At 34.6% G+C, this 15662-nt stretch overlaps 1 protein-coding gene across 1 annotated transcript; it reads right to left on the reverse strand.

Moving 5' to 3' along the window:
- Nucleotides 1-957: 957 nt before the first annotated feature.
- Nucleotides 958-15616, reverse strand: LOC140142165 (digestive cysteine proteinase 3-like). The gene is given in 6 exon segments (XM_072164135.1): nt 958-1320; nt 5056-5161; nt 11518-11683; nt 15312-15405; nt 15407-15537; nt 15605-15616. Coding segments are annotated over 6 exon segments (609 nt in total). The 3' UTR covers nt 958-1220.
- Between the last annotated feature and the right edge of the window lie 46 nt (nt 15617-15662).

The raw sequence follows: 15662 nt of genomic DNA on the forward strand, positions 1-15662 counted from the left end.
AGACTCCGTAGACATAGCAAACTATATATTTTTGTTTTCTCTTGTCCAGGCAAAAACAATTTGAGACTATTATTGCAATTAGTTCATTTTGAAAAATTTAAATGTTTTAATCTATACACTCCTCAAAGTATTGGCGTACATCAACTATTCACAGCAAAAGGTTCCGGGCTAGAACCAGTAATAAATTGTCAGTTGTAGTTTCTTTCTACGTAATAATGTTTTTATTATAGAAGACAAAAAAGCATAACATCGCAAATACTGGTATGATCCACCGAATATTGTTTATGTTTATATTCATTGTTGAAAGGGTTGAAATATAATTTAATGCAGAGAAGATATCTAACCATCCCCAGAATCCTTTGCAACATGATACATCACCTTACGTCATCAAATGACACTCCCGTTTTTTTGTACAGGTTCCCTTAATTTTAATTTTGAGAATAGACTGGCGAAACATGGGTCGATATTTTGCAGTGTGCTCTGTTCGCTGAGGTATATTTCATCACTATCGACCCATGTGGCACTAGAAAGCAAATCAGTAGATTGAAAAGGGAGAACTGCATTGTGGGTAAATATCTTCCCTGAATTCAATATATGTCTACACCCTCTAAAACTGTCCATATTTTATGTGTCAATGCATGAACTAACTACTTCTCCGCTGTGTATCTCATTTTTCTCAAAATAAAACGTAACATACAATGTATTGTATGAGAAGATAAAATGTCGGCGGCATGAAGGTTGTCTTTATTTATTGGTACTCTTATTGTTATTATTATGTTTTGATGAATCTAAGTATGTAAAAATATTGGATTCAAAACATGATAATGATTCAAATTATTTAATAATGATACAAAATATTTTTAAAACTCGACCAATAAATATGGGCTCAATCGATCCAATTTTGTATCAGTGTTAGTGTCTTCTGCAAGGCATATAGGTGAAAGTAGACAGGGCGGATGTATAATCTAAATTATATTAATATAAAATTGGATCAATAAAATTGAGCCCATAAATGTCAACGAGAAACGTAAATAAATATTTCAAACTATAATGGATACTCTTGGAGTGTCAGATGACATCGGCGGATTGTCATTTGACACCAGAATTGGTGTCCTCATACAAATTAACGAAAACAGCCTGTACATTTTAATTCCTTTTCAGATCATACAACATTCTATGATAAATGTGGTTGTGCAACTATACTGCATGGGTTGTTGTTCTTACACCAATGGATAGCTGGCCACTGTGGCTATACCACATTGGTTGGACTTGTTACGTGACATCCTAATGTAACCGTTTAAACCCCAGCCTTCACCCCAGCTGCATAAAGAAAAAGATAAGAAAACTAAATGTTATACCATTCTACGATCATGATTTTTGACTTCGTGATTGATACAAAAATAAATACTGATGATATAAACTATAATGTACAATTATATCATTCATTATTTGATTCTTGTTCGTCACTACTTTGGCTTCCTCTGATCTGGTCTAGTCATACACAAAAGATATTACTGGTTTATAGTCGACTGTATCATTATAACCTCCTCGAATGCTCCGCTCAATTTTATTGCGCATCGTAATCAATTGCAATTGACGTTCATTAAAGTTCATCTGTGTTGGTATAATTTATGATTTTGATTTAAACTTTTGATCCAAATACAGGGAATAATTCCTACCTCGGAATTTTTCATCAGCGATAGTACCATCTGAAAATTTTGAGATCAATTCCTTGTGTTTGGATCAAAAGTGTCAATCAAAGTCATTAATTACAATCGACGTTTGCGGGTACCATCGTATTCTTGACACTTGTTGTTATTGTGTAGACTGCCCCACAGTCTTGGTTCCATCTCCGGGTAAATACTTGGAGCTAAAACCACCTTCCCCTTCACTCCACAGATTACCCCGGTTTAATACCCACACCCCTAAGCCCTAACTGCTAGCAACAAAGTTATAGTGCTCCCAGGGCACTGTGTGTCGACGAAAACTCAATTAATCTACAGACCAACTTGTTTATTTTTTATAATAGCTCTCATAATCCGAGACTGCTTCGTTTTGAATAGAAAAGTCCCTTCCAACTAATTATCAAGCTATGTAATGTGACTGTGGCGTCAATTATGATAGCCCCGCCCCATTGTCAATTCAAACATGGTAGGCCTATAACATGCAGCGCATGGCCCAGTTCTATTGTCATTTTGCGCGCGGGTTGGATGTGATCAATAGACTATCAATGAATACCACTTCAAATACCGCCTTGCTTGCTGAGATCTAAAGTCTGCACAAAAAGTAACTCAGCTGTTAGAAATACGCCTATAGATTCAGAACTAATAATTGTTTTCACAATATTTCAACATAGCGAGAAGAATGATTTATTTACACGCATTTTGATACCCCATTCGTCAAATGTCGTTCAATATTAACAACACAGTAGTGCTTTTACAGAAAACTACCCGAATTTAAAAGTTGCAGTTTACAGCGATCAATGGTTATAATGCCAGCACTGTAAGTAAACACGCCATTATCTTTCGCGCTTACTTCAAATCAATACAAATAACTGCAACTTTTAAATTGGGGTATTTTTCTTTCACAACACTGCTGTATTGTCAATATTGAACAAAATTGGACAAATGGGGTATCAAAATGCGCGTAAATAAACTATCCGTCTTATTATGTTGAAATATTGTGAAAACAATTATTAGTTGTGAATCTATAGGCGTATGTATAACAGCTGAGTTACTTTTTGTGCAGACTTTACATTGATTGGTCAGGTTAAGTAGCCGCTTACACAAACAGCAAGACAGTGACACCACAGACGTGATACAAAACTCGTCTCACCCAGGAGCGGTAAAAGTGAACTCCCACAAAATGCTGGGAAATGGAAGGCAAATTGTCTATAGATTGGGAGGGTCCATGTATCTGGTTTATTTAATGTTATATAATCTACATTACCAGTCGTTCTCCATGGACTCGAGGGAGGGTGTAGATTAACACAGCCAAGTTAAAAAGTCACCACTAGTTCCATCCCCATTTAATCAGAGTCTGATGAGTTTAAGGCAAAATAATTTATGTAATAATTTTCTATACACTTTCCTTCGAAGGTTGATGACAAATTTGATATCAAAAGTTTTTTCAAGGCTGAGAAAAAAGATACAATTTCTGAACTGCAAACTTATTTGGCGCGCGATCTGAGCTGGTCCTTTTCTGGTGGCTGTGTCTGTTACAAGCACACTCACTCTGGAATCCAAACCAGGTTCCTGACCATTACACATACCTTTTAATTAAAATTGACGATATTTATTTCAATTAATTTTGTTTAAAATTACCCATGAGCACCGAACAGATGTTTCATTATGAATCAACTCAATTCAATCAATTTTGATAGACAAAGACACGAAAGTAGCCCAAGCTGTTTTATACTAAAGGGTTCACAAAAAATAACTCCCCCCTAAAATTACAAAACATTTCTTTGCGTAACTTGACATACATTTCGTTGATTTGAAAATTTTTTTAACCTGTGAATAAAGTAATCGTTTTTCTACCCTCCCAAAGTTCGTTCTTCTAAAAATCTTTTTGTTTTTAATTTAAATAATCACATTTTCCAAAAATGCTGCTTTTAGGAAAAAGTTGCACTTTTCAACATCCTCATTTATGTCAAAATTAGCTTCTAACATCTTCTCTGCTTCTACGAATCATTATTTTGCACAACATGATGGTTGCATGGGTGACTATAGGGGATCAGAGACAGAAAGGTGAAGGAAAAAACCCAATTAAATCAATCATAACATTGCATTGTTTTGTACATTGCATGCATGGGATGTTGAAAACTGCAGGATTTTTAACGCATCATTTTTGAAAAATGTGATTATTTTTACCAAATCAAAAGGATTTTGAGAAGCGTTAACTTTGGTAGGGTAGCAAAAAGATGCCTTTATTTACAGGCTTTTAAATTTTTTATATATATAAAATGAATGTCAAGTTATGCAAGAAATGTTATGTAACTCCTAAATTGATTTTACCATTTTTGAAACACCTGCTCAATAAAACCTTCTAGAAATACCCCGTACATGTCAATAAATCATTGTTTTATACTGCAAAATGATTGCATGAATAACTGGGTTATCGTATACATAAAATTAAAGAAAACAAAAACACCATTAAATCAATCAAAACATTGATATCGAGAATGTTTTGTACACTACATGTATAGGATCTGAAAGCATCATTTTTGAAAAGTGTCATTATTTTTGGCCAAACCGAAGAGATTTTTCTAAAAAGAACTTTGGGAGGGTAGGAAAATGATTCCTTTATTTACAGGTTTTAAATTTTTCAAATCAACGAAATGTATGTCGAGTGGTGCAAAGAAATGTTTTGTAATTTTAAGGGGGAGTTATTTTTTGTGAACCCTTTATTATGCTTTTACATAATTAGCCATAGGCCTATCTTACATCGCTTGTCGACCACCGAATTTATTGAAACAAAGCTTATGTGGTAGATTATGAAATTACCCTGACGACCAAGTAAAGGTCAATGCAATCAAAGTGATATGTTTACCTAATAGTATTTTCTAAATTGTACTTTTTTTTGTTATAATCTGTACATGAACTTGGATCTAAAAAAAAGGTAACACATTTTTTGAAAAAAAGTAGGCGTCTGCTTTCAGGGTACAGAACGGGTCGAAATTGGTATTGGCGCTGTTTAAACGCCAACGCCCCGGAAGACTATCCGTACATTTAAACATTATATTAACTTTTTATTGATTTGCAATCGATTAGTGGTATTTTTATATTCAATTTGTTGCCGAAAAGATCTAACATCGCGCAAAGAAAAGACGCGTTTCACGTGTGTTTCAATGAGGTCCTTTGGGCAATATCTCATATATTTGATTATAACCAGTCGGTTAAAAATCGATGGGAATTCAACATATGTTTCAATGTATGGGTAGTCTTTCACCTCGTTTCCCGGTACAAGCCCGTAAACAGCACTCTCACTGTTTGTAACATGCTCCTAGGACTGCAGACGGTAATTTCCATGTCATACAATGTCATACGTACTTACCTATTTTTAACTAGCCAGTAATCTTTGGTTTCGTATGTGCCATAGCCAACAACAAGGGCTCCGCGATCTAGTTGTGTTGTACTGCACACGGGCTCATCATATACACCTGTGAAAAATAACAATGAGAAACCAAATGCTTGAAGAAAATGTTTATTGCCTGCAACACATATATCGATCTTTTTTTTTTAATCATTTTGAATTTTACAGTGAAAATTAATTGATAATAAATCTTTTCTCAAAACCGTTTATCAAACCATACCATGCGTTCACTCAAACGATTCTTTCAAAATATTTGTGCAAAAATGAACAGTGTAAGTGGTCTTTACCAGTGCCTGAGGCAGGAATTTTTTAGGGGGCAAAGGAGGGTGGATTTCAAGGGCAAAAATTGGACGAAACTGTTCCAAAAATGGGTCTAAATGTACAAAAAGGTCAACAATCTTAAATAATAGGACATCCAGCATCGAAAGAAACGTAAATTCTCACCTCACAGAGAGTCACTTAGTCATGTACTTAAGTATTAAGTATTATGTGGTAAACCTGGAATAATGAATGGCTGGCATCTTTGGCATGGTAATTAATCACAGTTGTTTGATGTAATGTAAAACTTTGTCATTTTAAGTAAAGTTGAACAATGATGGCGTATTTATTGTAAATCTTGTTTGCATCTTTGCATGGGATAGACACTTGTATAATGATATTAGAACATCAGAAAGAATACTGAAAAATGTAAGGGATAAGTCATATTATTTGGCTAATTTTAATTTAAAATATATGTAAAATAGCGCCTAAATATGTACTCAAATGTACAATTTATAGAATTAAAAATAAAACCGAAAAGGATTAATAATTTGAAATAGCAACGAATATCTATCTTAAAAATAGCTTCAAAGTGTATGTTTATTAGTGTGATAGCTGTTGGTATTGTCCATGTCTAGAATTGAACATTGTAAAATGATTTTTGTTTGAAAAATGAATAAATTATCATCAAACAAACGTGCAATACCTGCACTGTTTTTAGACCATTACCACCAGAATCACAACCATGCCGACCGGGGACACCCCACCCCTCGGCTCAAAATTCGGGGACAACAAATTTGTGATGTGTATCTTCCTTTATGCCCGGATTTAGGCCATAATTATGGAAATAATGTCCCCAACAGACCACAACTGGAATTAAAAACATCGGTAGATGTTTTGCCTACAAGTTTAAAAAATAACGGTTAGTTCATGAAAAGAAGAAGTGAAATTTAGCAAAACGCGACGAGGTTTATTTGCCCGTAAGAGAGCTCTATTGTTCCGCTATTGTATCCGCTATTGTATCCACTATTGTATTCTATTCATAAAAGCTACTGCAAGAATCGTGGCAATCCCTGATATTGCTGGTGTCTACCGACGGCGTTTCGCATTTATTAACATTCAAAATGATCCGATACTCTTACATTTATAGACTTATTACCGCTTTTTATATCATATTCAGAAATTGCAATTATGAAAACTACAAACTTTGAAAGTGAAATATATTTACCATCGAAAATATATCATACTTAAATTCTATAGAATCTATAGATACCCAACCCAGAAGTGCCCAGTCTAAATTTTTGAGTGAACACGATAATGCGATTGATTTTCTTACACGTAAAATACGGCCAATTCAGAGAGAAATCTTGTTTCACGTATAGGGCCAGCTAAGGGCCTACTATAGACATTTTCTTTTTGTTGGCTGGCCGCTGAGCTACATCGTTTTACTAATTATAGATACGTCAAAACGTGTTGCCATGTTGAAAGTGTACAAGCTATTTCTACTTGCTTTAGAGAGAGCACAATGAAGACGATTTATTTATGCCAGGATTTCATTTAATATAACTATTTTTTATTTTAATAATACCCCATACCTAACAAGAACATAAGGAAATATTGTAAAGGCCATATACGCACTCATGCATAGGGAGACAAACATGATAAAGTTAATCTGTTCTTTTCATTCTCGTTCATTAACCTTTGGAACATTTCACATGCATGATGTTTGCATCAATCCTTCTCGGCAATCTAGGGCCATAGGCCTATAGTAATTTAAATCGTGAAACCGTAGAACGATCTGTTGGTTGGCATAGATATTGAATAAAATTGAATCCCATCACATCAATTCAAAGCTACACCCTTTTTTTTTTTTACTGGTTACCACTGGCTTAAAATGAATTGACAATAACTTGAAATTTGGACATTTTGAGATAAATCCATATCATGGGTAATGTGAGGCCGCTCTTTTCATTGGTGACATCCTCAAATCACATCATGCCACCAAATAATGAAAAGTAATTGAACAAAGTGGTGTTGTTCAACGATGTTTTAATAAAAAATTATACACTGACGTTTCGAACAAAAGTACTTTATCAAAGTGAGCAAAATAGAGAAAAAAGAAAAAAAGAAAGGAGGAAAGAAAGAAAGGAAGGAAAAAGAAATGAGAAGAAAGAAATGAAGAAAGGAAAAAGGAAAGGAAAGAATGAAAGTAGGCCTATGAAAGAAAGAAAGAAAGAAAGAAAGAAAGAAAGAAAGAAAGAAAGAAAGAAAGAAAGAAAGAAAGAAAGAAAGAAAGAAAGAGAGAAAGAAAGAAAGAAAGAAAGGAAGGAAGAAAGAAAGAATGAAAGAAAGGAAAAAAAAGCAAGGAAGAAAAATGAAAGAGAAGAAAGAAATAAAGAAAGAAAAAGAACTAAAAAGGAAAGGAATAATGAAAGTAGGCCTATGATAGAAAGAAAGAAAAACGAAAGAAAGGAGGTAAGAAAGAAAGAGAGAAAGAAAGAAGGGGAGAAAGAAAGAAAGAAAGAGAGAAAGAAAGAAAGAGAGACAGAAATTAATACAAAAACCTGCTATAATGGAGAGAATGAAGATCTACCAAATGGGCAGGGCGTGACCAAAAGGAAATTAAAGTTTGAATGCAGAAAATTGGACATTAAGTCCGATGCTATCAGGGCCAGCAAGGGTTCCGTAATGGCATATAGTATGTATATGAATGGATGAAATAAATTGATTGATTGATTATAATGTTGTTCCTTCAACCAACGCTAGTGATCTGAACCTGAGGTTTGGAGAAGGCCAGTGACTTTAAGATCAGACGGAATATGGGGAATTTCGTTGTAGTGGCGCGTGATGGGAGTGTCGCGGTTGTTTTGCTCACTTTGATAAAGTACTTTTGTACGAAAGTCAGTGTATAATTTTATATTAAAACATCGTTGAACAACACCATTTTGTTCAATTACTTTTCACTTTTTACCATGCGATGTTACGTGGGACTCTTAATTTTTTTCTGCACCAAATAATGAGATTTATATATTTTCTAAGACATTAGATCTGTTTAATAATTTATTTTAAAAAAAAAAAAAAACGTCAAGTGTTCAAACTTTAAAGCTCTTTTTTCTCGAAACAGCGATTTTAATTTCAAGTTAGATCATTTTACCAAATCAGGGCCGAATTAGGCTGTTTAGCTTAATCATGTGAAGTGACCTCTTGAAATGATATCACACTGTTCAGACTGATCTTTATGTTATTACAGTGAGGCCCACATACAAAGTTCAACAAAAAGTGAACGATGTTATAGCTTGGAGGGCTAACAAACCAACACCGCCAAATTCGACTGACGTGTGTACAACGTGGGAAGCTATGAGGGAATTGAACACTCGTTGTCTGATCATGCATGTGTTTATGGTTATGGATAACGGTTACTTAGCAGCTCTCGTTCTGCTTGGGTTTATTGAATACACTCTATTATAGTCATCAATATGTCGTTTCCAGTCCCTCGCTGAACTATTGGGTTCAGCTATTATTTTTTTAAACAATTCTTACCCCATGCAGCTGATTGGGGTGGTCGTCAAAACCACTAACCTCGAAATGAGGATATCGAAACCCCTCAGCGCGAAATATGGATATCCAACTAGTTTGTCCCTCGAAGCTTCAAAAAACAAATCACTCATCCCGAAATATAATATGGATATCCAACTAGTTTGCCCCGCAAATCAAAGAACCATTAACCGCGAAATATGGATATCCAACTAGGTCGCCTCGCATGGCTATAAAGAACCCACTTACTGCGCAATATTCTTTTACCTCAAAAAAGAATTAATATCTACCAAAAACGTTTCAAAACGTAAAAAGGGGCCAAAGTTTAAAGTATGAAAGTTTCTAAAGACCCATATGAAGTCATCTTTAGGCTACTTGTTTGTTTTCTTAGTTGTCATTGTTCATTTTGTAGAGTAAATGAATTAGAATTAATGTTCGTGCGTGATTGAAGTTTTTCCGTAAAGACGTTATAATGTATTTTGATTTAAGCAAAAGTAGCAAATACTCGCTTTGTTAAATTCTTCATCGTCTTGTGCGATTCTGCGCCTCATGTACAGATGTAGGGCCTATGTGCAAGTTGACAGACAGTCAATTTGCTAAGTATATATAATACTCTACTACTCTCTATGAACACGCAATATAATAAAACATAAACCTTCAAATGATTTTGATAATACATAACCTATGCTTTTGAACAGTCTTAAACCTAATAGTAGAAATTACTACTATACTGAATGGGACCAAGTTTAAAAAAGGGTGAAAAGCCACACAGGAAAGATTTTTTAAACTTTGGCCCCTTTTTACGTTTTGAAACGTTTTTTGGTAGATAATGAATGGCTGACATCTCCGGCAGGCGATAGTACTCACTATACCGGTTCTTAGACTACTTTATAAATGGCACGAGCAGGGTTTTCTTTAAGCATTTTGCTGAAGGGTATTTTCAATTTTTTTTTTTACTCTTTCAATTGTGAATTTTCCTCTGAAGGAGTCACAAACATTGCCCAAGGGGTATTTTATAATATTATTTTTGAAGACATTTTTAACAATATGTGCTTTTTGGAGCCATAGGCGTATATCCGGGGGGGTGGTCAGAAGGGGTGGGGCAGTTTTAAAAGAAAAAATAATATTCAAAAATGCCCCTGAGAAGTAAGAAACTTTTGCAAAATGGAGACTTAATTGAAACAATTTAGTGGATCATTTTGGCACTAATAAATTTAATATGTAAAAATTTAGTCAAAAAAAGCCGAACATTTGTGAAATGAACAGTCCATGGAGTCTTTCGTGGACGGCAAGCTGTTGAAAGCAAAAGTGAAAGTGGCCATTTGTTTATCAACTACGCAGGGTGATGTCCCCCCCCCTTAGAACTTGAAAAATTTTGCAAAATGAAGACCTAATTGAAGCGATTTGGTGGACCATTTTGGGCACTATTACTGTGTAAAATTTAAGTTTGAACAGTTTGTCGCTGTTTTGACATACTGGCGTATGACGAAAAATGCAGTTTTGAGAAAATCGCATTTAAAGTTTTCCAATTTTTGAAGACCCACTGGAGAGCACCAAAGTAAAATATGTTTATTATTATCAAAGAATATAATCAATAATATATCTGTCTTTGTTCTCAACATAATACAAACTGTTTATTCATTCACTAATTAGTAGTAATTAATCTGCAAACTCATACGACAGTATGCCAAAATATGCACAATTTGAAAACCTGAAATGTATTAATAATGATACGACATTGTGATACGACAGTATGTCAAAATAATAGACAACTACAGTTACACGGTGGCCTATGCCGACGTATCATTGATACGACTGTATGTCAAAATACAGAATGACGTTTTCGGGGGTTTACATAATGTCGTATCACACTAATTAGTGCCATATCTCATTAACTAATTACATTTAGGTCTCAAAACTTTGAGAATATAGAGTTTCTTTCACAGATTTTGAAAGTTTATATAATTCATTTTGCCCAAAAATCGTCATACGCCAGTATGTCAAAACAGCGACGAGTTGAAAAGCCGAAAATTGTGAAATGACGGTCCATAAAGCCTTTCGTTGTCACGTGTTCCCCATTAGACCTATAAATTGTGTTAAACATAGGGCCTAAATTGGCAAATTTCGAAAGCAAAAGCGAAAATGGTCACTTGTTTATCCACTATACGCATGGGCGTGTCTGAGGGGGATGTTCCCCCTGAGAGGGAAAATTTTGCAAAATTAAAGTCCAATTGAAGACATATTTGGTGCATCATTTAAACAGAAAAAAGGACCCGAACCCAATTTGCAAGATTTCAAACTGACACTATACAATTTTAGAGACTCGCAATCACTAAAACTGCATACATGGATCGATGCTGACAAAATGTGATGGGCCCTACATATCGGGAGTAGGTCCTAAATGCCAAAAGCCGAGAATAAATGCACAATATCGGGTGTTTCTCTATTCAAATCTTGCAATATCAGAAACCGTACGTTTTCAAGATTTTCGCATTGGACTTTGGGACTATGGATTTGAAGGAGTCAGAAAAGTGCCTGAACGCGCCTGAACGCGTAAATACGCGTGTTTTGTGCGTTAAAGTAAACCCTGGGCACGAGAATGTCTGGCAACACTGTTTTTAGACTACTTACCACTATGATAGAACTGGAATGAAAAATGGCTGGCATCTATGGCAACTGATATTGGTCCCACAGTGGCGATTGCGTTTTGCAGTTCATCTTCAGATCCACTTCTGATCTCCACATATCCTGTAACTTTGGCTACCACTTTGTTTTTATCATACTTGCAATTACCATTCTAGTTAAAACAGTATAATGATAAAAAAAATCAATAAAGGCCATACAACCATAAACAATCGTTAATAAGCATATGTGCCTATATAACGAGTTGCTAGAACAAATTTAGAAAGAAAATTTAAAAAGTTAACATAATACTCGTAAATATGCACATGTGTTTATTATCGATTTTTACGGTATTGTTGTAAAACTGGATTTCCTTCATACGAATCTCGAATCTGAACACAAGGCAATATGATTTTGCTGCAACTTACACGCTCGTTTAAATGTGCGCTGCGACATCAATATCTGGACCATTGCAAGAAAAGAGCTGTTACAATTCGCTGAAATAAATTCTGCTTCAAATACATACATTTAGCATATAATAGAAAACCCGTTTTGAATAAACTTCATTAGGGGGTACTTTTTTACCTGTACCCTAAAGTATTTCTACAACGAACACAACCTGACATTGGTTTAATTTAAGGGATGGGGTATGAACGTTTGGACAGTATTTATTGTGGGACATTAGAGCACATCAGACATATCAATTGCATTCTGAATACGAAGAATGTCCTTCTGATATCAAATAATTTTGATTTTTGAAATTCGCAATGTAACACACATTTTAAGGCAAATCATTAACAATTTATATTTTTGATATTTAACAGTACTTGAAGTAAACTTTATAAATCTGATGATTTATACTTAAAGTGTATGTAGGTGGGATGAAAAGCCGATGATCAATTGAAAATTTTGACCTTTCGTATTGAAGATATGGATTTTTTTTCCCATAACAACAAAAAAAATAGGTCTTTTGGGAAAAAATCCATATCTTCAATATAAAAGGTCAAAATTTTCTATTGATCGTCGGCTTTTCCTCCCAGCTACATACACTTTAAGAATATATCATTAGATTTATACAATTTATTTCGAGGACTGTTATATATCAAAAATATCAAATTTTAATAATTTGTCATAAAATTTGTATTATATCGTGAATATCAAAAATGTAAATTATTGATATCAGAAAGACATGCTTCGTATTTAGAATGCAATTCGATACGTCTGAGGTGCTCTCATGTCCCACAAAAAATACTGTCGAAACGCCATAAACGCTCATTCTAGATCCCTTAAGGTTACGTAGGGTGAATATTCCACTCAACTTGTCTTTTGTTTTTTTATTTTTATTTATGAAGTATATGTATAAACATCTCAGAGATGTAGATTGAAAAAATTGTATCAACAAAGTATTTTTTTAATTATTGTTATTTGTTCTAGATATCCCACAGCACTAATTCTTTTTTAAAGAAAGTTCTTGTTTTAAGGGACACTACACTAAATCCTTCCGCATTTGGTGTAACTCATGGAAGAAAGAAAGGTGTGAGGGGCTATCATTTTTTTCTTTGGAAGGGGAATCCCAAATATACATGGGGCCCGTGGGTTAGATTTTAAAAGGTATGCCAACATTTCGCGTCTCCCTCCCCTGCTCCCGGCAAGCATAAATTGGCCAATATGCAAACTTTAAATGGCCTAGATATTATGATGCAAGCAGGAAATTCATTGCAGATTTGAATGTTTCTGTAGGATAGTGTTTCCCAAGCCTTATAAAGATGCACTGTAAATGTTTGCCAAAAACTGTTTCCCTCCCCCTCCCATTCTACCCTCCCCAGGACTCATAATTATTGCACCTGGTTACTTTCTTGTATTTTCACATGTATTTCAATGGGACATTTATTTAGTGATGTGCCCCCTTATTCGCTGGAATAGTCATTACATCATCACCTTGGATAAAGACAGCCATGCATACAATTTGAGGTGTTTTGGTTCAAGCACCTCTCAAGGACAGTCCCCTGTGTACCATGTTTACACAGTATGACCAATTGGATTTTTGGAAACCAACCAGTTGGTAAAAAAGAATATGATAATTTCTGACAAAACTTCACATTTTTAAGACATGTAAGCAGGATATTATGATTTATTTTACTAATTACTATAACTGGACAAATTTTTAGCTCTTAAAACTGTCTAGTTTTTGAGATAATGCCATTTAGGTGGATGTAAACTTCTTTTGATCAACACAAAGTCAATAGGAACCATGCATGACTGGGAACATGTCCTTGAACCAAAGTAGGCATACAGGCTGTATTATGACATCACACTATTCCAGCGAATAGTGATTATTTTTTCATGTGTTGCCAGTGCATTAACTGGCAACCCTATCACTTTCATTTGATTTCTAAAATCACTGAAGCATGAGCACAGTGGAGCATGAGTATTCAACCAGCACTATACTAGACAAAATCTTTAAAATAAGTACTATCACCTTGGTCCTGGCAACACTAACTACCATTGTAAACAACTTTGCACATGATTTGAACATGATATCGATAGTGTGGAAGTTTTGGCAGAAATGTGTCAATTTATGCAAGTTTTGTGAAAATCAGTTGATACTTCCCATGCAGTAAGGATTATCAGTAGTAATACAGAAGCACTGCACCTGGAATATTATGGGATTGTGAATTGATACTGTGAACACTGCAAAAACAAGTGTTTATATTTAAACACCATATTGTGTTTATCAGAGCAACACTTAATAAACACATAATTCATGTTAATGGTCTAACACTAATGTTAATGGTTCTAACACTAATGTTCATAAATTAACACTTGGTGTTATATTACAAACACTAATACCATTAACATGAATTATGTGTTTATTAAGTGTTGCTCTGATAAATACAATATGGTGTTTAAATATAAACACTTTTTTGCAGTGAAATAGCAGAAAATGTGAGTACTTGAACCTAAATCTGTGCATATCTCAAAACTCCATTTTAATTGGCCTGATATGCTGAGATAAAATAAATTATTTTTAATGTTTCCCTTAGCTGATTCATAAAATTTTGATATGCATGTGTTAGCTGATACTTCAAAGAAATAATGTAGGGAATAATTGTGTCGATATATATAGTGGCACACTACATTAATATTGTCGTTGCAAAAAAGACGACATTTACCCTATCATTTCATTGATTTCTGTGAAAATGTAAGCTTAGTGTTTCAAATCAGGACGACCTATCGAAAGAATAAATAGGTAAATTATTTTATTGGTTTGTTTGTAACACATATCCGAAATCGCAATGAAATCGGACCCTCTCCCCATATTTTCCTGGCCTCTTTCCCAAAAAACCTCATGCTCAAGAAATTGAACACAAATTGAAACACTTACAAAGTACATTTGTGTATGAGCTGTGGCGTTAAAAGTATTACAATAATAATTATTAGTGTGTCAACTTTAAGATGAAGTATGATTTTTAGGCCTACCATGTTTATTTTTTGAAAAACAAAATATTTTAGGTGGCTACGTGCAGCCAATTTGCCTACACAAAATTTCAAAATCCTGTATAATCTTAAGTGTAATATTCTTCCTCTGTGTCCTATGATCGGTTCTCTCTAGTTACAAATACGAGTTAATACCATCTAAAACCTACTTGTAAAGAGCCCAAGCGATTTTGCTTCGTATGTTTGTGTACATGGGAGCGTGCGTGCATGCATCAGGAACCAGGTGTATATAGTATGTTTTGTTAAATCATGACTGTGATGCATTGTTGTTGTGGTGGAAATCACATCATACCATGACTACTTACTTCAGCATTGTATGGATAATCTGATTCTCTTTCCATTCCACCAGCATCTTTGATGTATTTAAACGCGTTAGTCATCAAGCCACCCTGGCATCCATGGTTTACCATATGAAACGGAGCAGTCTACAAGTTGCTGTTCACTCAATGGTACTAGTCTTCCTGATTTTTTAAAGTGCTGCCCTTCTAAGGACCCAGTAGCACTAAATGCCCAATTTGAACCGCATTGTCCCTGTGGAAAAGAACAAAATGGGTTAAGGGATCGGATAGCGACGTTTTCACGTATTTTCTTGCGGTACCTGAAAGCACATCAGACACACTTTAGTCTTTAATGAAAACGTCGCTATCCGATCCCTT

Source organism: Amphiura filiformis, chromosome 2 (genome assembly GCF_039555335.1).
Source record: "Amphiura filiformis chromosome 2, Afil_fr2py, whole genome shotgun sequence".
In the NCBI taxonomy this organism is placed as follows: Eukaryota; Metazoa; Echinodermata; class Ophiuroidea; order Amphilepidida; family Amphiuridae; genus Amphiura; species Amphiura filiformis.